The sequence below is a fragment of the Serinus canaria genome, chromosome 1 (genome assembly GCF_022539315.1).
Source record: "Serinus canaria isolate serCan28SL12 chromosome 1, serCan2020, whole genome shotgun sequence".
NCBI lineage: Eukaryota > Metazoa > Chordata > Aves > Passeriformes > Fringillidae > Serinus > Serinus canaria.
This window is the reverse complement of record NC_066313.1, coordinates 101,409,030-101,434,372: the sequence shown is the minus strand read 5'-3', so window position 1 is coordinate 101,434,372 and position 25,343 is coordinate 101,409,030. Positions and strand designations below refer to the sequence as shown.

The 25,343-nt window shown below is 42.0% G+C and overlaps 1 protein-coding gene across 4 annotated transcripts in view; it reads left to right on the top strand.

Moving 5' to 3' along the window:
* The first annotated feature begins 4,852 nt into the window (after positions 1 to 4,852).
* The window catches only part of PCYT1B (phosphate cytidylyltransferase 1B, choline), a 31,878-nt gene continuing 11,387 nt past the window's right edge, over positions 4,853 to 25,343 (top strand). For all 4 annotated transcript variants that reach the window (XM_050979625.1, XM_030234193.2, XM_050979634.1 and 1 more), the window contains exons 1-5: positions 4,853 to 4,999; positions 17,258 to 17,357; positions 18,659 to 18,775; positions 21,981 to 22,132; positions 23,050 to 23,128. In XM_050979625.1, coding sequence (XP_050835582.1) covers positions 4,898 to 4,999; positions 17,258 to 17,357; positions 18,659 to 18,775; positions 21,981 to 22,132; positions 23,050 to 23,128 — 550 coding nt within the window. In that variant the 5' untranslated portion in view covers positions 4,853 to 4,897. The remainder of the gene's footprint in view (positions 5,000 to 17,257; positions 17,358 to 18,658; positions 18,776 to 21,980; positions 22,133 to 23,049; positions 23,129 to 25,343) is intronic.

The window sequence follows — 25,343 nt, the reverse complement described above, 5'->3', positions numbered from 1 at the left end:
AAGGACCTATAGAGGTTAGCTAATCCAATTGCTTTCTAACCTCTGAGCATCCATCAGTAAAGTGTCACTGCTGAGAATCCCTCAACCTCCCCTAACATCATTTATTCAATAAGTAAAACCTTGATTATTGAGATTAGCAAGGACAATCTAATAATGGGACATTTCCCACACTAAGTGACCATCTCTCTGACTCAGGAAGAGTGAAATGAAGACAGACACCCTCTTGGTCAAAATCCAACCATGATTTCCCACCATTTTCTTCAGAAGTGCTTATAAAAGTAGTTCATGAAAGAGCAAGAACACAAAGAACCTCTCCCAAAGTGGGTAACCCCACTTATTCAAAACAGAGCTACAAAGCACAAATGAATGGCATCACCAAAGAATCATCAAGAATTTTTGTATTTCAGATGATTTACATGTAAACTATATCAGAATTAGCAGGATCTTTTTAGTTAAACTCTTATATAAAGACTGACTAATTTGATCTTATACAAGTATCCTGAGAACATAGATTTTATTCAACATCACATCTTCACTAAAGAATTGAGGAAAGAACCAGGTATAAAATCACACTGTACCAAATACTATGTTTTTACTTTTCATAATTTGTGGACTGTCATTCCATATAGAAAAATTTTGTGTATTTAATCTTCATATATTTTATAAGACTATTTCATAAATAGTAAATATTTTTTATTTATTCTGACAAAAAGAGTATAGTTGTAAGCATTGTGCATTCCAGTGGAATGATGAACTGCTCTTAAAAATTAATTAAAGCTACAGTATCAGCCAACATTATATGGAAGCAGCCAAGAGATTGGTGTTGAAGGCAATGAAAACCTATAGGGTGTAGTTTAATTCATACGTTTCATTCTCTTCCTTTTTATCCCACCTACACAGGAGGGAAAAAAATACCAACCATTGTGAGGTTTTAATCTCAGTCTAAAAAGATGTGATTTAACTATTTGATCATCTCAACAAGAAGGTATTTTTTTCTGCTATTTTTGACTATTAATTCTAGCATGTCTAGGATTGGCATGACATTGATAGATACATAGATACATATATGCAGGGATTCATGCCTACATATTTACATACATAGAAACACAGAATTTTAATAAATCTGCACCAGACATAAACCATTCCTTCGTCTTACAAAGTCTTGCAGTTGACCTTATAAAGTCTTTCAGTTAAAACCTTCAGTATCCAAAATATGTACATTGAAGCAAAATTTATTAAAGCTCATCAGTTAAATATTCAGTAACTTATTCTGTTTTCTTTAGATGCTTGTCTTTGAAGTCAAACACTATTTAAACACACAGGTTTTTTTTTGTTTCCTGATGACTTTTGAACAGAAATTATGTGAGGGTCTGCTTGTCTTCATTTTGACTCAATTATAAATCAGAAGACTTTTGCAGCCTCTCTCAGGCAAAAACCATTTTAAATGCAACTTCTGCTGTGCTAACTGGTGCTTGAGATCCATGAAGCTCAGAGAGGGATCATACTTTCCATTTGAGAAATTAGAGGATTTAAATGTAATATCTAAACAGATTTTTAAAAATCTCTATAATTAACTGTTGCAGTTTGAGAATTGAAGTTCTGTATTAAAAAAACCTCAAACCACTATGTATCAGGTGGAACCCTCCTAACAACAGAAGTTTTTCCCTGTTTGGTGCCTATTCAATTCACACCTTGAAATTAGTGGTAGGAGGATTGGTATCATGGTTTCCTGGCTTGTTTGCCTGTAATTTGTACACCCTGGAACAAGATTTTTATGCATCAGATGTCTGTTCAACCCAAGCAGCTATTGCAAAGGGCTCAGTCATTAAAGCCCATGATGAGATGTCCCTGCAACTCATGAAGAAGTGGCAGGAAGCTGCCCAGGAGACCATGATCAGCCTGGCACAGGATATTGGTTACAGAAAAGAAATTAGATGCATGAACCTCCCCACCCATGCCTCTTGCTCCACTGTTCTTTTAAAAGCTGGCTGACTTGTAAGGATTCACAGAAGACCATCTGTTGAGCTTTTCCAATCAAACCTAATTTATATTTATTTTCTTTAGAGAGTTAAGAAGACACTCTCCAGCCTTTTGAAAGCTCATTTAGTCCCAACAGCTAGAAGATGCAGTTTAGGATATGTTCTTCAAGATATCCAATATGTTAGACAAAGTCCATTTGGACAGACATGACACACCCTACATCCTTCTCTCTGCCATTATTTCAACTTCCTCTTTCTCTTGTAATGAGGTACACAATATTTCTTTTCACACTGTTCAAACAGAAGGACAGAATACATAAAGTATTTACCAGAGATAGAAATTAAATAAGCAGCATGAAAAGTATTACACTTCCACTTTGAAATTCTGGTCCAGCTTAGATAGGTAATAACACTACTGCAAGAGAGATATCACATGTATATGGAAAAAAATATCATTCTGTAATGTTACATGTATATGGAAAAACCTGTCTGTAGAGAGGATAAATCAAAATGCATCTGGAGTCAATAGCACACTCTCAGCATGAAAGCAAAGACGAAATTCATCCTTTCATACTCAAAAGAAATAGAAGGCAAGGGAATTTACATTTCCAATATATTAGCAATCATCCAACTTCAACAAAGTCTGCTTTCTTTTCATCTCTATTCCCATTGCTGCTTGATCAGGGAGGGCTGGGCACTCACCTGGATCTGTCCATACCTGGTGCTACACTTTCAGGACACCAGCACCAATCCCCGAAGAGCTGGCATATGTGGTTGGGTTTATAAAAGGGTTGCCTGCTACCTCTGGCTGCTCCAGTCCTAGCCCTGCTCATCTGTGCTGTCCAAATATTCTTCTAACAGCATAACACTCCTGCAAATATTTCTCCTAAGAAAATGAGCTACAAATTTCAGGCCGAGTGCGGCATTAATCATGGTTTAATCATTTCCCTTGAGTATGCTTTCCATAATGTGTGAGTAGTTCTTGCAGAATCACTGATAAAGGAACTTAGTTGATAGGGAAAAGATTCAGCTGTGAGATTCGCTTAGTTTGGCTACCTGTTTTCCTTGCTTAGCCACCTCTTTTGGCATTTATTTTCCTTTTTTCTTGACAGCTGTCTCATTCTTTCTTTTGACATTCTCTTTTCTTTCTACTTTCTTTCTCATTTCCTCTTACTTACTTATCTACCCTTTCCCTTTCACCTAGTTCATACATTTTTGTATTACACTTGGTTTTCTTTGAAGATGTGCAGAAGATAAATACATTTGAAATTCAGGTCTCAAGGGGAAAGACCCTGAGGCACAATTGTCTTTTAACTCCTCATGGTCTGGATGGCCTTGGATGCCCATGTCCTCTGATGAAGTCTGATTTATAAAAACAATACTGACAGTGCCCACTGAAGCTAAGTATTACTGAAATCCACTTTTTTTGATTCTATCAAGGTTAACAATAGCCAATGGAGCCTCTCTGTTGTAAAAATTTTGGGCTTTATATTATCTTGGTCATATTCACTTGCTATTTAAGAGTAAGAAGGATGGTAATTTCACTTCAGCAGTGTAAAAGCTACAGTTGTGTGTGTTGAAGCAGCTGTACAGCACAACCAAAGATGTAGTCGTGGCTCCTAGGCAGGTGTCAGCCAGGTTCCATGCGAAGGGCCTGGGAACTCTGAATTTTCCTATGATTAGAAGCATTTTCCTGCATTTAGAGAGAACGGCTACCATTACAGCCATGTTCTTTATCCATCTCTCGGCAGAACAGAACGACGCTTTTGCCAAAACTGTTATAACAGCTTTCACTAAAAGGCAATTAATTTTTTCAGGACCAAGAATTCGGTACTCCCAGCCCCGTGCTCCTCCCCGGGAGCAGAGCGGACAGGCGGGAGCTGTCCGGTCAGCACCGCCCTCGCTGTCGCTGAACCAGCCAAACCTCACTGCGGGTCGCTCTGAGTGGTGACCGAGGCCGCCCGGCAGGGTCGGGCGGACACAGCGATGCGGCTCGGGGTGCCGCGCTGCCTCCCCAAGGCCCGCACCGCTCCGGCACTGAGCGCGCCTGCCGTGCTCGGAACGCGGCTCGGGCTTGAGCCAGCAGTGCTCTGGGGCCAAGAAGGCCAGTGGGATCCTGGGGTGCATTAGGGACAGCAGTGCCAGCAGCTCAGGGAGGTGATCCTGGCCCTCCACTCAGCCCCGGTGAGGCGTGTCTGGAGGGCTGTGTCCAGCTGTGGGCTCCTCAGGACAAGAGATCCTGGAGTGGGTCCAGTGGATGGTAACAAATAGGGTTAAGGGTCTGGAGCACCTCTCTGACAAGGAAAAGATGAGGAAGTTGGGCCTGTTCAGAGTCTACAAGAGACGACTGAGAGGGAACCTCATTAATGTGCATAAATATCTAAAGGGGGGACGCCAAGAGGATGCAGCCTTTTGGAGGCTCCTCTCTGGGTTGCCAAGCTTAGGACAAGAGGCAGCAGGGAGAAACTGATGCACAGGAAGTTCTGCCTGAACATGAGGAAGAACTACTTCACTGTGCAGGTGACCGGTCAGTGAAACAAATTCCCCAGAGAAGTTGTGCAGTCTCCCTCACGGGAGATGTTCAAGAACCTTCTGGACGCAGTCCTGTACCATGTGCTGGGGACGGCCCTGCCCGAGCCGGGAGACCGGAGCCGCTGCCCCCAATCCCCTCCAGCCGGTCCCATTCCGGCCTCCTGAGACCCGCGGGGGCGGGGCCCGCCCGCGGAGCCGCCGTGGGCAGCGCGCGGTGGCGCGGCGGGGCAGCAGCCAACCACGAACCTGCATGCAAATAAGGCGGCCCCGCCCCCGCGCGCGCAGAGCGGGGCGGGGCCCGCCGGTTGCCGTGGCGACGCGAGCGGCCGAGCCCCCGGGCGGCTCCCGGGGAGACCCCCCGCGCCGGGCGGGCCCGGGCGGCGGCCATGCCAGTGCGTGCGGCCGGTGCTGAGTCAGGAAGAGGCATCCCCAAATCCCCCTCCGAGACCATGGAGGAGCTGGAACACACCTGCCCACAGCCGCGCCTGGTGAGTCGGGCCCGGCCGCGGCCCGCCCGCTCGAGCCGCCCCGGGTGCTGCGGGGCCGCTGGGCCGGGGGCGAGGGAGGGAGCCCGCGGGCGGCCGGTGCCGCCTCACGGCGGGTCCCTTTGTGCAACGCCAGGGAAAGGGCCAGCGAAGGCTGTCCGAGGTGGGCTGTGCCGTGCCGTGCAGGAACTCGGGGCAGTGCGGTGACAGCCAGGCAGGATCCTTGGTCCGCCCGTTAAAAACCCGGATCCCCCGCGCTCTCGGCGGGTCCGGGCGCGCCCGGGCACCGGCGCGGCTGCCACATGTGTGCGGGTGGCGGGAGCGGCAGCGGGAGGCGTGTGATGGCCAAGCCGTGTTACGATCTCAAAAGCTGCCTGTTTCCAGTAGTGAATGCACAGGAGCGGCCCGCGCTCCAAGGAGCTGGCGGCGGAGAGCGATGGCCGGTCCCAGCCGCTCCGGTGCCGCTCCCGCCGGCAATGGGCAGCCCCCGGGGGCTCCTCAGTGACCGCCCGGCCCCGCGCTGCCCTGCGCGGGGCCGGGTCTCGGACGGGTTACTGCGCTCAGGAGCAGCAAATCCCTCTTTTCTCAACTTTAAGAGTCCGGTGGGGAGTTGCCGGTTCCATTCAGGATGTGTAAGGAAGAAGAGAGTCTCGAAGAGCTGCGGTTTTGGGGGGACAGGAGAATGAGGGAGGGCCGGGAGAGTGATACGTAAAATAACTCCTCTGATGCTCATTTTTTAAAGACTCCCTCGGACCGTGTAGGCAACTTTACAAGGCTGCTGTACCCCAAGAGTTTGGGTTCTGAGAGCTGTCCTTCTTTTCATGTACTCATTTAAAATTTCGAGTGTTTCCTTGCTTCTTATTTAAATCTGTTATTATTCCCAGCAGAAAAGATCTCTCCTCAGCATGCTATGCACCATTGGCAAGGTGATAGAAAGTTAATAACAGCAATACATAAATGCAATCACAGAATTGTGGAGGCAGTGTCAAGATGTGAGAATGCATGATGTATGCAACAGTTTAGTACTAGAAATTAGATCACTTCACCCCGGAATTCAGTTGCAGTGCTAATTAAAACATATTTAAACATCAAACTTCAGTAATTAAATTTAACACTATAGTTGAGACATTGTTCTGATTTGACAAGAAATAGCAACAGTCATTGGAGCTGACCTAAATTAATATTTTCTTCTTGCTCATGTTATAATTAGATTCATCTTTAAAGAAGACTATTAATTTGTTCATGGAAAGCTTTTGGAGCTGTTTTAATAAGGAAAGAGCTCAGATGTAGTTGCTGCAATGTGTTCATACAGGCTAAGATTTCTCTGTCAAAAGCTCAGATATAACAACCTGTTTGAATATATTACTCTGTAGTCTGACATTTTAAAAGATTTTAAAGAAAGAAGTGACAATATGATACTAGTATTTACAGTATCAGGCATTCTGGTATAATTTTTGTGGAAATTAAGGTGACAGAGTACATGAATGAAACAGGAATTCTTTATGATGTTTTAGATCTTCCTGAGTAGCAATAATGGACAATGGAGACATTTTCAATAAATATTTGTGGAAAGTGTGTCCTTATGAAGCAACACTCATCAGTCATCAGATCTGTTATCTCCAGGCTAAAAAAAAAGGTTGTCTGGTGAAGTATAATGCAGTACACTGAGCTCAGAGCATAGGGAATGAGGCCAACAAGTGTAGTCAAGCAGTGTCTGAAGTGAGAAAAATTAAGGGTGGGTGTTCTGAAGAGTTAATCACCCCTTGACAGACAGTATAATAACATGGACATCGAGTGCCTATGAGAACTTTTTTAAGATCTTCAGTACTTGATTTGATCTCATCCTTTGAAGGCAGCATGTGCAGTGGTGGGCCAGTAACCTTGTCACCTAGATTATAAGTGTAAAGGAAAAAGGGTGTCTCAGGGAACATTTTCATATTGTTTGGACCTCAGGATGGCTTTGGTACTTTACAATTATATAACTGGTGGCAAGTCTGTGATATTTACAGATGACTTCTAAATGCTGTTCATTGGTTCTCACACACCTCTAAAATTAATTATCTGGGCTTTCAGGTTATATATAGGCTAAGTTGAAGGAAGCCTTTTTTCTTGAGAAATCACCTCAAATTTTAGAAGGTGAAAAGGGGTTGGTTCTTTTCTGAAACTGTTGTCATCCTTATCATTTGAAACAGGAATTACTTCTTTAAAGCCATAAAACTGAATATTTTTAACGGATATCTGCCATTAGACCTCTGGTTTTAGGCTATGAAGTCTGGTAGCTTGTCAGGAGCTGTCATATTAGCACTAAAGAACCTATGTCCTTCAAAGATCAGGAAATCAGGGGACATTGAAGGCAATTCTAGGGTAAATTTCAATGTGTATTGAAACCTGATGTTTTCCAGTGCCTGGTACTGTTGTCATTCTAAATTGCCATTAATTTTTTCCCAAGACACTGTGTATTTTCTTAACCAGCTGAAGCATTAATGAGCATTTGTGTTGCTCCAGTCAATTCCTCTGCTCCATCTCTGACTTAATCTTTGCCTTCTTTATGTTCTCAACTTCCCTATATCTTAATGCCAGGAAAATGTCTCTCTGAGTGACCCCACAGGTCTTGGTTTCAATGCACAACAGAGAAACAAACCCATCAGAGTCACAGGTTTTATACATAGTGGTGATTTTAGGAGTTTTGTGGTCAAGAAAAAACCCTCACAAATAGCATTTCTCCAATCCTGGTTTGCATCCTTTTGCCTTTATCCCTTTTCTCATCTAGACCAAACTGCTATGTTAGGCCACATTCTCATCTGCTGCAGTCCCATTCATATTTTTAAGACTTGTAATACCCATGGTCATGGGGGCCTTCACTGTTTGCAGTGGGATAAACATGACCCCTGGTCATACCATGCCACTCATTGATGGCATGGCAGTTGTCCCTGGATAACTTTCAGTAAGCTGCAGAGTCCTGCTGGGCTGTGGATCTCAGCCTGGGAATCCTGCCCTTAGGGTTTGCCCGTGTGCATCAGTACTAAAAAGGAAAGCTCTTAGTCTAACTGAGAGATAGCATAGAAGGAAATACCAAAGAAGAAATACAAAACCATGTGAAATTATTTGCTCATTTTTTAATAATTTATGTTGCTTGGGATCAAGAGTTTCACTTTGGTCCCAGGTGTGTGTAGCTCCTTGAAGGATTGGTGTGTCCTTTGAAAATTAGCAATCCTGACGTGAAAGAAGCAAATAGGCATTTCAACACACTTTGTTCAGAAAGACAGTTCCATGCAACATCTTTCTTAAAAGAAAACAGTTACATGGCAATTTATAGGGACAGTGCTGAAGATAAAGAAAATCCAAATAAACGTTGAAACTTACTTGAAAACAAACTTCAGAATGTACTGCTTGGTCTCATCTTTCCCTTGAACACAGCTTCTTTTCCTTGTACTTCATGTCTCTGTCTTCCAACGCAGGCATCAGTGGAAACGTGTTAAAGTACTCTTAGGACCTGGGAACCAATGTCTTATTTTCAAAACTGTCAGAGCCTAACTGAGGGTTAGGTAAGTTCAGGGAATGCAGAGCAATGCAACATAAATTTCCATTACAGTACTTAATTTAAGAAACCGGATAAGCAGAAACCCACCTGAATTAGCTGGGATGAATTACAGGGGAGGAGAGGGAGTAGATAGGTAGGTATGTGGTTGGTTTGGCCTGTGCTCACAGGCACATCAGTGGGTAGAGGGCAAGGCAGGAGGAATTAAATAGCAGTTTTCATTAATTTAAAGTGAATCTATCTTTAAGATGATGTAAAGAAGCAGGTAAGTGCTATCGCCGAAATACTGGGCTGTTCAAGGGTATGTGACATCTATACTACCCTTGGTATCTTTAAGATGATGTAAAGAAGCAGGTAAGTGCTATCGCCGAAATACTGGGCTGTTCAAGGGTGTGTGACATCTATACTACCCTTGGATGTCTGTTCTCAGGCAGCTGAAGCTATGGCCAGCTCTCATTTCTTGTACAGGAGATGGCATTGGGGCCCTGTGTGGACCAAATAGTTTATTTGGGACTTTTTCTATCATCATTGCCAGGACAGACTAGCTGGATACTTCATCTATCCATATGGCAGATAAAACATGTTCTGCCAAGGCACTGCAAGTGTCACAGCCACTTGAGGTTCACCCTTGCAGTCCCAGCACTGCTCCAAAGCCCACATTTACTTCTGTAGTGTTGTGAGATTCAGAGGCTGCAGGCTTTTACAGGTGAATAGGAATTAGGTATTAAGTATCTAAATCTACAGTACTTGGAGAATGAGACTCAGGTACAACTGAATGTGACAGATCTCCCATAATTTTAGGTATCAGCTGCTTCAGCCATTTTGTTAATTTTCTTGAGTTTTTAGAAAAAATGAGAGTACATGAATTAATTTTTTTTTCCAATTATTCAAGTAAATTTGGAAACCAGTTATTTTTTATTTTTTTGAAGAGCAGAGGAGAACATTTTAGTGTTAACACACCCTGGAGCTGTATAATGGTTCAAGGAGTCAGTCTAATTTTTAGACAATTTCATGTTGCTGCTGTTAAACAATGAACTCAAACACAAAATCTGAAATAATTGCAAGGAAAATGTACATGCCTTGGATTCCTGTGTTTTCATCCCTTCGTATTTACAAAGAATGTTTTAAGAGGTTCTGATGCAATCCCTAGAATCATTTCAGTATTTTATTTCCATGAGCTTTCATAGATCTTCATATTCATCTTTCCTATATCACTGGAAGGCAGTTTTAATCAGAGGAGCCAATGATTAATGTAGGGGAAGTTTATTGTGGTTAAAAAGTGTCCCATGCATCTGTTTCTCTCACATGATATTATGACAGGGGGTCTGCCATCTGTTTGCTTCCATGTGGAATTAAGCATAAATAAATATGTAAATAACTTTACATTTAAGGAACCCAAAATTGCTTTATTTGACTAAATATTTATTTGGTCCTTTAGAAGTTTGGGTTTTGCTGTGGATTAATTTTCATTTTCAAAAATGTTGGCTAGTATATAAAACCACCAACCCATTAAACATGCCAAGTGAAGTTTGTGCTTGAGGACGTGTAGCACTTAAAAAAACCTAAATTGCCCATAGACATGAAAAATCTGCTTAGATTTCCCCTATTACATCAGAGGACATGCAGTTCATATACCTTCTGAAATGCTACAGTTTCTGCAAAAAAATGTTGCAGTACATATTTGTCAGGTACACAGAACTACAGATACCTTTTCAGGAATCAGAAATTACCCATAAACACAGGGAGAAAACACTACATTCTATATTTTGCATTCTGTGCTTGAAATGCAATGATATTTTAGAAATAGATTTTATTAGGAGAATATTGCCAACTTCTTAAACTGTTGCTGTTGCCATACGACAAAGGTTTGTATCATATCTTTAAAAAGGAGTGGAAAAATATTGTAAATATATTCTCTTTGCTCCCTCCTCAGGAGCATAGACGACATTATAATATATGTATAAAGTGTAAAAAGAGCTCAGCACATGCATGGATATGGAGCAGAAGAAATAGAGAATTAGGAGGCAGATTCTGACTACACAGGCAAGAATATGTGTAGTGCATACACATCCACAGTCATGCACAGACATTCAGTACAGCCATAACTGTCTGACCCAGTGTGTCCTTTGTTTCCATGTAATCTGCTTCCCTGTTTTACACACATACAAACAGATGGTATAAGGTGAAAACCTCTTGAAAGGCACTGGATGAATCAGGGATCTTGTAAAGAAGCCCATCACCCTCCCTATGGGAAAATAGATCTTCCCAGAGTTTCTGCTGACAGCTGAGGAACTGCAGAGTATGTGTCTTCTGTGCAGGAGGAAAAAAATGTTTGGGATTGTTTTGCTTCTTCATAGCTCTGTTTCTGAGTAATGGTTTATACAAAATGCTGTTCTACGTCTGACATTAAATAAACGATAAATGTAAAGTATCTCTGTAAACAAGCACAGGTAGAGATTGATTATTTGGCCAAATCACCCAATAGTTTAGCTGTAAAACTGAGTTGCTTTCAGAATATTAACCCTTGCCTGTGTTAAAGCAGAGTTGAGTTCTTTTAGCCATATATCAGGTGAATTTGCAGATGACACTATGTGGGGTAAGAGTGTTGGTCTGCTTGAGGGTAGGAAGGATCTACAGAGGGACTCGGACAGACTAATTAATGGGCTGAGGAGAGTTGCAGGAGCTCAATAAGGGAAAGTGCCCTGTCCTGCACTTGGGTCACAACAACCCCATGCAGCATTACAGGTTGGGGGAGGAGTGGCTTGAGAGCTGCCCAGCGGAAAGTAACCTGGGGTTGCTGGTCACCAGCCAGCTGACTATGAGCCAGCATGTGCCTAGGTGGCCGAGAAGGCCCATGGCACCTGGCCTGTATCAGCAAGAGTGTGGCCAGCAGGACCAGGGCAGTGATTGTCACCCTTACTCAACAATGGTGAAGCCACGCCTTGAGTACTGTGTCCAGTTCTGGGCCCCTCACTTCAGAAAAGATACTGAGGTGCTGGAATGTGTCCAGAGAAGGCAGTGAGGGTTGTGAAGGGTCTGGAACGTGTTCTGTGAGGAATGGCTGAGGTAGCTGGGTTTGTGTCCTCATTGCTCCTACAACTGCCTGAAAGGAGGCTGTAGTGAGGTGGGAGCTGGTCCCTTCTGCTATGCCTACAGTGAGTGCACCAGAGGAAATGGCCTTAAGCTGAGACAGAGGAGATTCAGATTAGATATTAGAAATTTTTTTTCAGTGTTAGGTTGGTCAGACATTGGAATAGGTTGCCCAGGGATGTGCGGAGTCACCATCCCTGGAGGTGCTCAAGAGGCATCTGGGTCTGGCACTGGGTGATGTATTTTGGTGGTTTAGGGGTTACAGTGGTAGAGCTGGGTTGACAGTTGGAGTGGATGATCTTAAAGCTCTTTCCCAACCTTCGTGATTCTGTGATTCTATACAGTAATGTATAAGTAAAAAGAAATGTGTAATGGACTTTCAAAACACAGGAGCTGATGTTATCTTCACTGAATTGATCAGTAAAACACAGAGTGGCATTAGAGCAGTGGTTACACAGTTTTGGTCTCTTGACCATGGCCAACCTTCAGCATTACTCCTGGGCTAGCAAGCACCTGCCACTGGGCATTGAGTTGCACTTGCTCCACAGCCAGTTTGGTTCTTGGTGATGGTATCTGCAGGTTGATGATTGGCAACTGGTGCTCCTTTGAAGGAGCCACAAGCTTCTTTATCCTGGAACACTGTGTATCCCTCATTGATGCTGACAGCTTTCCTGTCTGCAGCCATCAGGACAGGAGAACATGCAGGCTCACAGGCTGCACAGTGCCATTGCTGCAGTTTGCTCTTCCAGTGAGTCCTGCCTGGATCACTGGCATGCAGAGCTCCTCCCATATCCTTCTGGCTGTGCCCGGGGAGCAGGCTCAGATGGACGACTTCCCAAGAGTCACATTTCACTTCTAGTTGGTGTTCATGGAGGCTGAAGTGTTTCATTGGCAACTCTTTCACTTAAACTCCGCTTGACTTGGGGCCCATCCTACCTCTAGGGATGATTTTATTTTCTAAATAACGTGTTCTGCTTCAGTCAGAAGTCGTGGCTGTCATGCAGGAATCTTGTCACAAAATTCTCTGGCCTTTTGCAAATATTACCCTAGATTACATAATAGTTGTTCTAGTTTCATAATCTATGAATCTCTACATATATACATCATTATGCTTCTTGAAAAGGCAGTGGAAGCTGCTTTTCCTCTGCAGTATCTTCAGTTTGTAATTACATCTTACACTTAATAATTACTTAATACTAATGATGAGCAAAGTATATTTGATTGAAGATTAAGCCCAGAAAGAGCAACAAAGTTAATTTGAAATGCTTGCAAACAGAATGCTGAAGTTACTGTTCTTTAGTTTGCCATATTTTAGTTTGCATCCACCTTCCTGAGTCAGCAGAACTGTGAGAGAACAGGATAGACTTTTTTCTACACTGGCATTGATATTAAAACAGTTTGTAAAAAGTTTACCAGAAGACAGCCACCAGTATCATTCAATTACAATTTAAATGCTCATAAATTTAGGTTACTGAACAGGTAGGAGACAACATGGTTTTCCTTTTTTAAAGTGTTTGCTCCCTGAACCTCTAAAAGAAGACCTTGGTAGTCCTTAACGTGACCTTTCCACTTACAGAAAGTGTTCATACCTCAGAAACTTGGCACACACTTACTTTTCAATGGTTTTGATAGGGTTTTTTCTTAAATATTCCTTGAAACTGATGTCAATGTTTCCTGCTCTGTAATTATTGTTTCCCAACATCAGGAGCAGGTTCCCAAAATAATCATTCCTCTTATGAGTAGACCTTACCCACGTTATTTGTTCCAGTGAAATCACTTACCTGTATTAAATACTGCCTCTGAGACAAAAGGTGGTTACAGCATCAGACCTCCCACAGAATTTCCCTGCCAGTTTAATTCTTTCATGAGCACAGCCCCAGCCTGCTTAATCAAGTGTTGCCTCTGTTGCTGTACTGGTTCACAATCTGAAATTTCATTGATCTTTGTTGATGGCAAAATCTTAGATGACAACACAATTTTACCAAGAGGAGGAGGGAAGGTATTGTAGTTGCATGAATTTAAAAAAGCCAGTAGCTCTTTCATTAGCTATATTTTCTGCAGTCACCCTGCAGACAGAGGTATAAAGGCAGGTGCATTATGGCTTGGATGGGTCTACATTTGCCTACTTAAAATAATGTTTCTGTCTTCCTTACATGTGTGTAAAAAACCCAGCCCAACTTCCAAACATACAGAAGCAAGCGAGCAATAATACAACTGGCTGTACTCAAAAGAGAGGATGTAGAGGTGCTTGTGTCCTTGACCTCTTATTTCAGTGGTAGGACTCCTCTTCCTCTACAAATCACCAACAACTTTCTGTTTAATCATTAGAAATACAAGCATGAGTGTTTGTCTTATGCCTAGGAGCTAAGCTAAATGGCTACAGTAGCCTAAGAGACTGTGAAGAGGGGTAATAAAAAGGCAGTGTCAAGATACACCTGAAAATAAGGTACTTCTAGCTGTCTCGTAGGGTTTCTTCATGAAGTGCCCTGGTCCCTGAGCCAGCTCAGGGATGCCAGCCACACTGTGCTCTTCTTTGGGCTACTGTCTCAGCAAATAGAGCTGTGGTTTACAAAGACATTGCTGGTACATATGGAGCTATGAGGTGCTTGCTGGGAAAGTCCCCATTATCCACCTTTCATCTTTTAATGTCCTGACATTTATTGAGCATCATTCAGTTCTTTTGCAAATTTCCTAGAAAGCAAGTAAGACACTATTTAAATTTCTCATAGAAGGAACAGCTTCTAATATGCAAGGGTTACTAAATGTGATGATTTCCTGTACCCTCATTTTACTGAGTGCTGTGTCTTAATTTCCAGAAAACAGAACTCTTATTGCAAGAGCTTTTTATCATCATCTTTAGTAAATATCATTAATAAGTCCTAGTATTACAATGACTTCTCCATTTGTGACATGTGATAAGCTTTCTCTCGCATATCACTGCAGGATGATGCAGGTCTCAGGAGCTTACCTTGGTCTAAAATACAAGGCTAATTTCACTTGCTTGAGTAATTGCAAAATGTAAATGCCTAGAATATGAGGAAAGCAGAGATGAAGGGGAAAATCTATCAGAGAAAGACAGAAGAACAAAGTCTTTGTCTAACCATATGATTATTGGCAAAGCTATAGCAAACTTCCAAAAGAATTTTAATAGATTAATCAAAATTAAAAAGCTGCTATATAAATAACTTGCTGTTTTCTCACAATTCTAATTAATACTGTGAAGAAACTGGAAAGAATACAAGTAATTATATATACAAACTGAAAAGGTTTGATAAATTATTTCTGGGTTTTAATAATTTCTTGAAATTTTTTTCTTATGGGCTTTTATACAAACCAAATGGTCTCATTTTACTCATAAGATGTTTTTGTTAAGCTTAGCAATAATTTTTCTAGGACAAATAAAGTAAAATAGTAGTGAGTAGTCATTTGGAAGCTATTGCAATAGCTTTCATTTGTCAGCACATGGTGTTTATGCTTTTCTCTGTTTGGTTTTGACAGAATATGGCTGATTTTAATGTATTGCATTTGATGTATTTCCATATCTAGTAACTGTGAGATCAGAGAGTAAAGGGAATATTGACTGGTCTGGTTCTAAGCCCTGATCTGTAAGTGAGCTTTAATGACAAACACTTATAAAAGCTGGACCAATGGAAAGCTAATAGAGGTCGTTCTCCATTGAGCAGAGACTGAAAGAAAAATCTCAGTGTTGCAAAGGTGGTTACATGGATGAAAAGTACCACTGTGTCTGCCTGGGGGGAAAAAGAGATATCTTCCTGCAAACCAGGTCTATTTTCTTCAAATAACCTTCAAGGAAACAACCTCTGCCAAGCTAGGAGCTGATTACCAGTTGCAGGGCTCAGACCATAGCCATTATTGTTTTAACATTTCTGCCTTCCTCTTTATCTCAGCAGGAACCAGGCTGTATGGGCTGCTGTGTAACTTGACCTTCCTTGGAGATAAAAAGACAGATTAGCACCCAGCAATAGCAAAGCCAGAAGCAAAAAGACAGTATTTAGAAAATAAAGGAAAGAGCTGGCACTGTATGATTATGTGTAATGTTCTACACTGTGCAGCGTGGGTGGCCTGATGAACAGTTCCCCTCCATGAAACCCAGACAGAAACTTGGGCTTGGTAATAGTTTCTCCATTTTTAACCTTGTCTGTGCAGAGATGCTGTGATTTTCATCATGAAGATGCTAATGATGATGATTTCCTTTAACATATGAGAGTATGGGAAAAAAATAAGGAAAGAAAAATGGGAAGGAGAAGAAGGAAACCTACATAAAATTGCCTTACTTGTAGTAAACAAAATGAATGGCAAATCAGCAGAAAGAACTGGATCTGAATCTTTAAGTCTTTGTTGTTGTTTTACTACTGTCCTCTGAGCTTTCCATGCAACAAACCAGTGAGCCCAGAGATCTGCCTGCAATTAGGCATGATGTGTCTGTAAAGTGTCTCAAGGATGCTAAAGAATGCTAAATGCTCAGTGATTAATCATGCAGCATCAAAAATCTGAAAAACCATGTAAAGGCAAAAAGAGATGCTGTTATGATCATCCACGGGTACTCAAACTGGTGTGACAACTGTACATCAGATGGTCACTGTCAAAACCCAACGAAGCCACAGCTGCACAGCCATGAACTCCCAGTTAAATCATGGGGGAGGCAAAGTGGGCAAAGTGACAGATTTCCTTCAGCTTTTCTCTACCACCACTTCATCTCAAAAACAAAGCAAACCAAAAGTCAGTTAAGTTTTTGTGGAGATTTCAAGGCAAAAGCTGTAGAAGCTGTCTGTTTTTCCTGTCAGACTATATGGCGGATAATAAATACCTGAGGGTCTGATGGCTGATAACTTCCTACATAGACATGGGCAGAAAATACAAATTCAGTAATCAAGTTTCCTGACAGATAATGCCACATCAGTCTTCACACATCCTCACACTGTCTCATGTATCTCTAGGTTATAAGCTCCTCAGAGCAAGTACCATTGTGGTGCTGTGATCACAGTTAGGGTGTTTTAGTACTATTGCAGAATGTGTCAGACCAGAAAGGAGTTGCAGCTCAGTCAGCTCTTGTTAAATGGGACTTAAGGTTGCATCCTTGCCTTTATTTTGAATGGCTCCTCAAAATTAGAGGAGATTCTGACTAAAACCACAACAACCTCCACTCCCAATTTGTACTGATGCCAGTGGCAGGAAACGGTGCTTGTTAAGAGATGGCTCCTTTGCAGCTTTCTAAGTCCGAAGTCGTTTTTCCAGCTGTTACTTACAGGTAGCAGAAAAAATTTTTCCTTGGGCCTTCAGAGTCACTGAGAAGTGTTAACCTGCTCACACTACCCAACCTGACTTTGTTCTGCAAACAAAAAAATTGTGTGCCTTCACCCACCTCAAAGATGACCAAGCTTCTCTAACAGAGATGAAGAATTCAGTCACATGACGTGTTTAAAAAGCTTTTTCCTCACCATCCTACCTTGTGTGAATTGTGTGTGCTCAGGGGTGACCAAAAAGCAAAAATCCCCAGAGAACAAACTGGCGTGAAGTCTGGTTTCAGCATTCTGCCACAATTAAATGGTTCTTTTATAAGTACTTGGTGGGGAAAATAAATTTACTTTCTTTGTGCTTTTTCCTCCTTCCAGACTCTGACGGCACCTGCTCCATTCGCTGATGAAACAAGCTGTCAGTGCCAAGCACCCCATGAGAAGTTAACCATTGCACAAGCCCGCCGGGGAACACCAGGTATGTGGAGAAAGTTACATCCACAGGATCATGGGCACTCCCAAAGCACTGCTTCTTCCATACAAACATCAAATAATGCTTATTTGTGCCTTCTACTCAAAAGCAAAAGCCTAATGTCTAGTGCTATCAGGTAATGGAGAGGAAACCAGCAACTACAGAGCCATTATGTTCTCTTAGAAAAACAAGAGAAGACATTTCAAATTAGAGTTTGATGTATTTGTGGATGTTGGTTGGAAGGAAGGCTTGCCAGCCCACTCCAGCCAGCCTGAAAATTGTGTTATGTAGTAGCTACCTTCTGGAGTCTCATCTTGGAAAACTCTTCTTTCACTGATGCTCCTAATGATTGCATCAGACCTTCAGTGGCAGTAAAGGTTACTTGCCAATTTCTTTGTCTGGGCATCTGTGATTGGACTGGGGAAGCAGGATGATTTCACACGAAGTCCCAAATGTATCCTTCAGGCCCCCTATATTTGAAGAGGTTATTTTTTAAAAGGCTCTGTTTACTTACTCTATGTATTTAAAATAAGCTTTTAAAGTATGTACACATTATAGGAGCAAGCTGCAGCTTTCCAGTCACCTGTGCAAGGAACAGTGTTCTCCCATGGGCCCTTGGATGTCCTGATTGCAGAGACATCTCTCTGCTGTCACTGAAACACAGTCCATGGAGGTTTGAGCTCTGTTGATTTCATCTCCACTGTGCTTTTGCTTGGAGGTGGCAAAGCATGTCATTTGAGAAAGCAAGTCCTTTCTCAGTCTGGAGGCTGCTGCTGAAGGTGCTGTACAGAAAGAGTTGTAAAGGTGATAGCATGAGAAAGTTACAGGCTCATTAGACAGAAGAACTTGGGGAAAGTCTGGAAAAAGTGAAGTAAAAGGTTTGCATAGAATAGGTAAGCAATTGATTTTTACAGCAGTAAGCTGTGGGAAAAGTCAAGGCAAGAGGGAAGGAAAGGGAAATGATGGGAAAAATCCATAAGGCATATCTGATTAGAAAGGCAGAGAGAAAAGAACAAGACATATGGTGGAACTCTGAATGAGGCAGAGAGATGACATTTTTGCTAAATTAGAATATGGGGATGATGGATGATAATAAATAGGGTAAGTCTGAGAGAAAACAGCAGAGAGTACAAAGAACAAGTAATGTGCAGTATCAGAAACTGCAGGTTCACCTGTGGGGCTTTTAAATATCAAAACTGGGGTAAATCTCTGTAATCACCTGATCTGGGAACAAAATGCCATCCAGGAGTATTAAGTGCAACTTGTTTGGGATCTGAAAAATCACTGTTGTGTTTCTTTCTCCACAGTTGACAGACCTGTCAGAGTGTATGCAGATGGAATATTTGACCTCTTCCATGCTGGACATGCTAGAGCTCTTATGCAAGCCAAAACTCTATTCCCAAATAGCTACTTATTAGTAGGAGGTAAGATCAGAGTTATTTATTGCACTGAATTTTTGCTTCTGTGCTTCACTATCAGAAAGTTATTGCTGTGCTCCCACCCCCAGCTGTTTATACACTATGACTTGAATGCTGCTTTCACTCAGGGGCTTTCTATAGGTGATTTGCCTTGAATTACATCTTACAATTGCATCAATTAAAGTAAAAGTCAAATTCTGCCCTCAGCAGCACAGGCACAATTCCCATTCTAGTTAAAGCAGGTGCCTGCATGGTTCTGAGCTTAAAATAGCTCCATATGAATAATTTACCTTTTCCAGTTATTTGCTCAAAATTGTTCAAAGATGGAGATGAGTGAATGAGAGCAACCATTATTTATTTCTGGCTCATTGGTCCCTTTGCCAGCCAGGCACAGACCATGACCTCTGCCTGCCAGGTCCAGATCCAGCCTTCAGCATCATCACAGAAGCTAAGTCTGGCCCATTGTCATTGAAGACCCAAATGTAGGTCATGAGTGGAATGTAATTTCAGTTCACAGGTGTCCCCAGGCAGGTTACTTTCTTAATACTTTTTTTTTTTTTTTTTGCTAAGAATATCTTTTTTTCTTGGTGTGTGCCTGGCTAACAGCTGTTCAGCAGTTGGCCTGTGCCAGAGGAGTCACTGGAGGGTGGCTCTTTCCTACCTAGTTGGCTGTGCAAACCCTGCTCTCATGAAGCCTCATAAATGTGCAGTTTGGTTCCATTTTCCTTGCACCTCCAGGGTTGAGATATTCCTCGCAGAAACATTTCACAGCAACCTTCATTCAGCTGCTCAAATGCTTTACAGTGAACATGAGTGCAACCTTCAGGTACTATAAGGTGCATTATTTTGCATATTTGTCCCAAACAGTTGTGGGGGTGGGGGGCGGGGGGGAAAGACCCAACACAGAGGAAAAACAGAATCTCTTTATAAACACGTATTTTAGTTGTACTCAAGTTTATGAAATGTGGCAATTCCCATGGAGCTTCCTGTGAGGTAAAGGACAAGTCCCTTTGTTAGGAAGGAAACAATAAGGATTCTCTGGTTTCCTGCTGAGCCAGACAACTTGCAGACAAGCAAGTGGAAGCACAAGACTGTGAGGTTTTAAAAAAAAGCAAATTATGTACATTTTGTTGTTGTTTTCAAAGGATATGGGGTTGCCCCAGATAAGGGAAGGAGCTTTGGGGCAAAAGCCTGGCTCCTTTGAAATTTGTGGCATAGCTTCACTTTGCCCCTATTTTTGGTGTGAAGGACAAAGCAGCCAGCACTCATCAGCACCTTCTCCCAGCAAGGCACTGTGTGTTAGCATGGTTAAAAAAACGGACACCTTCCCACACCCACATGCAATTTGTGCTGCAAAAGCACTGGTGTCATATGTCTTTGTGGGCATCACAACAAACCCCTTCTATTTTTCTGGTGAAGACAATTATTTGGACCTAAGATCACTTTTCTTTTTAAAACAATTATACTTCTCCAAATCATACATTTATGATTTGGGACATTTATACTTCCCCAAATCAGTTATTAGAGCAGGATGACAGATCAAAAGAAGTACAAAGAAAGATATTGTGTCTGCATTGTACATGAACAAATAGGAATCAGAAAATAAAAACAACTGTTTCTTCAGAATTCAAGCAAAAATTACTTTTCCCAATAATTTTGGTAGACCTTTTATTCCAGGAGAGGGTAGCCTAAAGATGTCATAAAGGCTGTAAATAAATACAAATACAGTCTCTGAAGGGATCTTTCTCCTGAAAATGCCTTGATCACCATTAAATTTCTTGTCAGCAGGCATCAAAACTGACATAATAGGACAGAGTAGCATTTTGCTTGCTGAAATTCATACATATGTTATTATCTGGCTTTGAATTTTGCACAAGCTTCAGGGCTATCTAAGCCTTTCTACATTTTTCCTACTTTGAAAGTCCTTAATGACCATCACAGCAAGAACATCCATTTCAGATCTCAGAAAAGACTGCATCTTTGCCAGCACCTTGCCTGGTAGGTTGATGTTTTCAAATTAGAAAGAAGCAGCACCTGTAGGGCTGCTCTCACACTTCACTGCGGCACTGGTAATGTTGCATTTATCATTTGTCAAGTACATTTACAGACAAAGATCCAAAGGCACAGGTTTGACCTGTGGTGAAGGACAACCACTGGCAACCCAGCTATAAATGGGTATCACATTATTCCATGTGGGGTGTCAAATGACTGTTGTAGCTGTAATGTTGGACAGAGGTGGTTGTGGAGGTCACTGGTTTTTACACAGTGTTATGTGGGTAGAAAGATAATACCTAACTTTTACAGTCCTCTGGTAATGTGGGTCTTGCTGCCTGTCATTTTAAAAGCAATGTGACAAAGTATTGGTGCATCCAGAGTTAAAGATGTAGGATTTCTGGATCTTTAACTCTGCTCATTTCACTAGAGCATATGGCTTCTCCCAGTCCTTTCCTTGGGCTTCCTTCAGCAGCTTTCAATTTGAACATGGCACAAGCCTTACTCTTCTTCCTGTGAAACCTGCTGAACTCAAAGCTAAGCTTGGAGACAGATTCCTATAAAGTTTTCTATGACTTGTTTTCAATCAGGATTTATTTAATGAGAAACTGTCCCACTGAGATTTTGAGCTTTTTGGCCAATTTACCTTTTAGAGTGTTGTTTACATAAAAATAAAAAGCAAAAAGTGGAGGCCCAGAGAGGCTCAGGGGTCTCCATCTTTGGAAATCCAACTGGACATGGAGTGCAACCTGCAGTTGACTCTACTGGGGGGAGGGGGTTTGGATTAGGTGATATCTAGTGGTTTTCCTGCCTCAACCATTTTGTGATAACTGAAGTTAGTGAGCACTCTGTGACTGTCCATGCTGTGTTCTTTGATTGGTTTCAAAGCATTGGCCATCACCCCTGAAATATCACAGCCCATGAAACCTTCACTTAAGAGTGGGATTGGTTTACCTTAGCATCTTAAAGGATCTCACCTGAAGTGTCTTAAAATACCATACTTGGCCTCTGGCTGCAGCTCCAGAAAGAGAAGGTTGTCTCTCATTATTACCCAGTTGTATCTGCCAGCTCCAAGCAGAACTCTTAGATGCCCTAGAACACCCCAAAAATTGCTAAGCCGATAACTAAGTGCTTAATGGATTTACCTACTATAATCAGCTGCTGGTCATGCTAATTTTACTGAATGTGAAGCCATTTTGCTCATACTTCTATATTTTAGTTTGCAGTGATGATTTAACTCATAAATTCAAAGGCTTCACTGTGATGAATGAAACTGAGCGATATGAAGCCCTCAGACACTGTCGTTATGTGGATGAGGTCATCAGAGATGCACCCTGGACACTGACACCTGAGTTCCTTGAAAAACATAAGGTACATTTGTTCCCTTATCTCTCCCTTCCCCTTTGTAGACTGACAGTTGAGAATTAGCAAGTCTGAAATCCTGTTAGGTGAAGCAAATTATTATAATCAGTTAATTCCAGTCACTGAAATTAGGTACCTAGCATTCCTTGCCTCCATCTCTGTCAGAAAACATTATATTTACTTTGCCTTTTTTTCTCAATATGCTGAGATGATTTCTCTGCTGGGTTTTTTGAAATGTAAAATAACACTGAAAAAATTACTGATATATTGACTTTCAGAAAAGGAGATGGTAAACCAGGAAGGTTGTCACCTAGTGACTGAAGTCCTAAATTAAAGGCGTGTTTCTTAGGAATGGCAACAGGTGCGATATGTAAAAATACCATGTGCCCTCTAAAAGGCAGGACAGACTGTTTTACATGCTATTGATTGCCTTGCAACACATATGAATCTTAACAAAAGTGTAACTAAGTAGGATGGATTTTAGTGTCTACATCACTGGGTGACAAAAGGACAGCATGACAGTACTAGGTATACATGTCTATACCTATGCACAGCCCTAAGGACCCAACATCAATTATCCTTCCTCCATGGTTTTAAAAGCCAAGGCTTCACCACTTGCTTTTGCAGTAGGAATAAAAGCAGGAGCCTGTGTCTTGGGTTTTGTACTGTATATCACACTGAGCCAGTCAGAGTGATGTGGTAGTAGCAGTGCTTTTGGAGAGAAGATTTCTTTTTCTTCATAACTGATCATACAACACAGCAGTTGCTGGCCCAAATCTAGTACAATACTCTAGGTGATGGCTTTAGGATGACAATGTCAAAAGCAAGTTAGCTGAAGTCAAGAAAAGAGATAACTCTCCATAACAATCCCCCAGTGAACCAAAATCTGGTGATGGTGATGTGATTCTTCTTCTGTTCACTGGCAGATTGACTTTGTAGCACATGATGACATCCCGTACTCTTCCGCTGGATCGGATGACGTATACAAACACATAAAGGAAGCAGGTAAGGGCAACTTCACATTTTAGCACCTTCCTTTTCTGCCTCAGCTGAAATTCTTGTACTGTCTTTTAACCAGAACTGCTGGGAGAGAAGCAGTAGAGGTGATATCACATTGTCTTACACCCTAATGGTAGGTACTGCTGAGTTGAGCAGAAAGAAAACCTCAGAGGACATCCTTGGCTGAATTCCTGCCATAACCCCAAGGAAACCATTCAGATCTAGCACAAAATAGTCCCATCTGTTTTTTTAAAACAATTTTATAGTGCTTGACCAAGAATTTTGAATGGATGAAAATGAGTTCTGTTCCCACAGCAGCCCAGCCAACTTTAGTCAGTTCTTGATAACCACAAACTGACACCTCCTTGACACATCCCAGTCCTTAATATGGACAAGCACTGGCAACCTTCAGGAGCCATTAGGATCTGCTTGCACTGAGGGTTCTTTTCCAAAGGGTTTAAATCATTATCAGAGTAAATAATTTCCCATGACCATTTAGCAGTTTGGTTGACTACCATATTACATTGAACATGAAGATGCTGAACCGTATCTCATCAGTTGAAGGAAGATGAATTAAATTTGAGGAGATAACATAAAGCCACTGCTTGCCAGTAGTAGCTGTCCTAACAGAGTGAACAGTGGAAGGAAGAGGAACAATCACATCCTTCTTCTGCTGCTCCCTGGAGGTGCTGCTTTGAGCCCTGGCAAATCCAGCCTCTCTGTTCTGCATAGACATGTGTATTGGAGGCTTGAAAAAATTCCAGAGCAATCTGCCTGATGGTAATATGCCATGCAAAGTGATCTCAAACTATACTATGACAGCTATAGACCAGCTATTGACCTGAGATGAAGGAATAGACTTTTTATAGGAGCAGTTTTTGATCTTTTTCCACTTGCGAACCTCCCTGTGCTGTCAGACTCACAACCCTCCTTTGGGAATGACTGTTCTATAGTTTCAGAGCCAACAGAGTCTTCCTTCAGTAGGCAGTGAAAAAAGGCCCCTCTGGTAAGAATGGGTCACCAAGAGACATACTGCACACATGCTGGACAGGCAGCTATTTTGCTTTTCTTCTGTAAGGTGCTGAGTGCACAGGACAACACGACAGGAACTCTTGATGTCACTGGATTATTACCAGACTTGCTGTGAGAGTGCCCAAACCTGGCATACCCTTCTCTGCTGTCATTGAGCATAGACACAGTGCACACACAACCCGATGAGAAACTCAAACTTGGCAGAAGAGAGTCTAGACTTGCAGCTTCAGGGAGCTGTGGTCCATAGTGTCTGTTACCACGAGATACCAGGGAAGCATCGTGGGTCTTGTATGGCTGAATTTTGCTATATATAAACTGGGAATAATGTTAACTTATTTGTGATGAGTTTTGAGATCTAGTGCTGTTATAGTCCCTAATGCTTCAGAGCAGAATTATTACAATAATGAATTTCCCCTTTCTCCTAGAGGTTTTGTTTTAAATAGACCAGGGCTGTTGATACATTTGCACATTTTTCCATAGTTCCAGTACTCCCATTTTCCCACATCAGGCTGTTGGAGAGCAGAAGAGTGGATGGGAACCAGGGAGCTCCTTGGGTAGATTCTCATGGGCTCCCAATTCCCCACTACCTTCCATGGATGGGAGGGCATGTGGGCACTGGTGAGCTGGGTAACAGTGCACTGACTGAAACTGTGCACATTTGTGAACAATTAGCTTGGAAAACATGGATCAGTCCAGCACATGAAGCAGATGAAAGCAAAGTCAGTGACTAAGGGTAATGTCCACCTACAGTTCCACTTTCAGCTTAACAAAGGTGGGGTTTGGATTTTGTCCATGTATTCTTGTAACTCTTATGTGTAAAGGTTTCTGGCTCAAAATGGGTTTCATTGCTTCCAAAAATAGTTTCCTGAGTGACTGGTGGAAGCCTGAAAAGCAGCAGTCAGGGAAACATGTGTGCTCATGATTAAAGTAATCTATTTTTTTAGCAGAGTATTAATTAGAGATCAGAAAGAAAAAATATCACATAGCATTTAGTCACAAGAGGCTGCTAAGCTCCTTGATTCCTTCTCTGAGTCTTTTTCCAGCCCTGTAAAATTAGGTACCAATGCATTTGCCAGGAGCTATAACACCATTTTAAGACAAAGCACTACTTTCTTTTCCCAGACCATCTCCAGTCTTCTCTCTCTCTTTCATCAGCAGGTTCATGTTTCAATTACATGTAAGTGAGAGT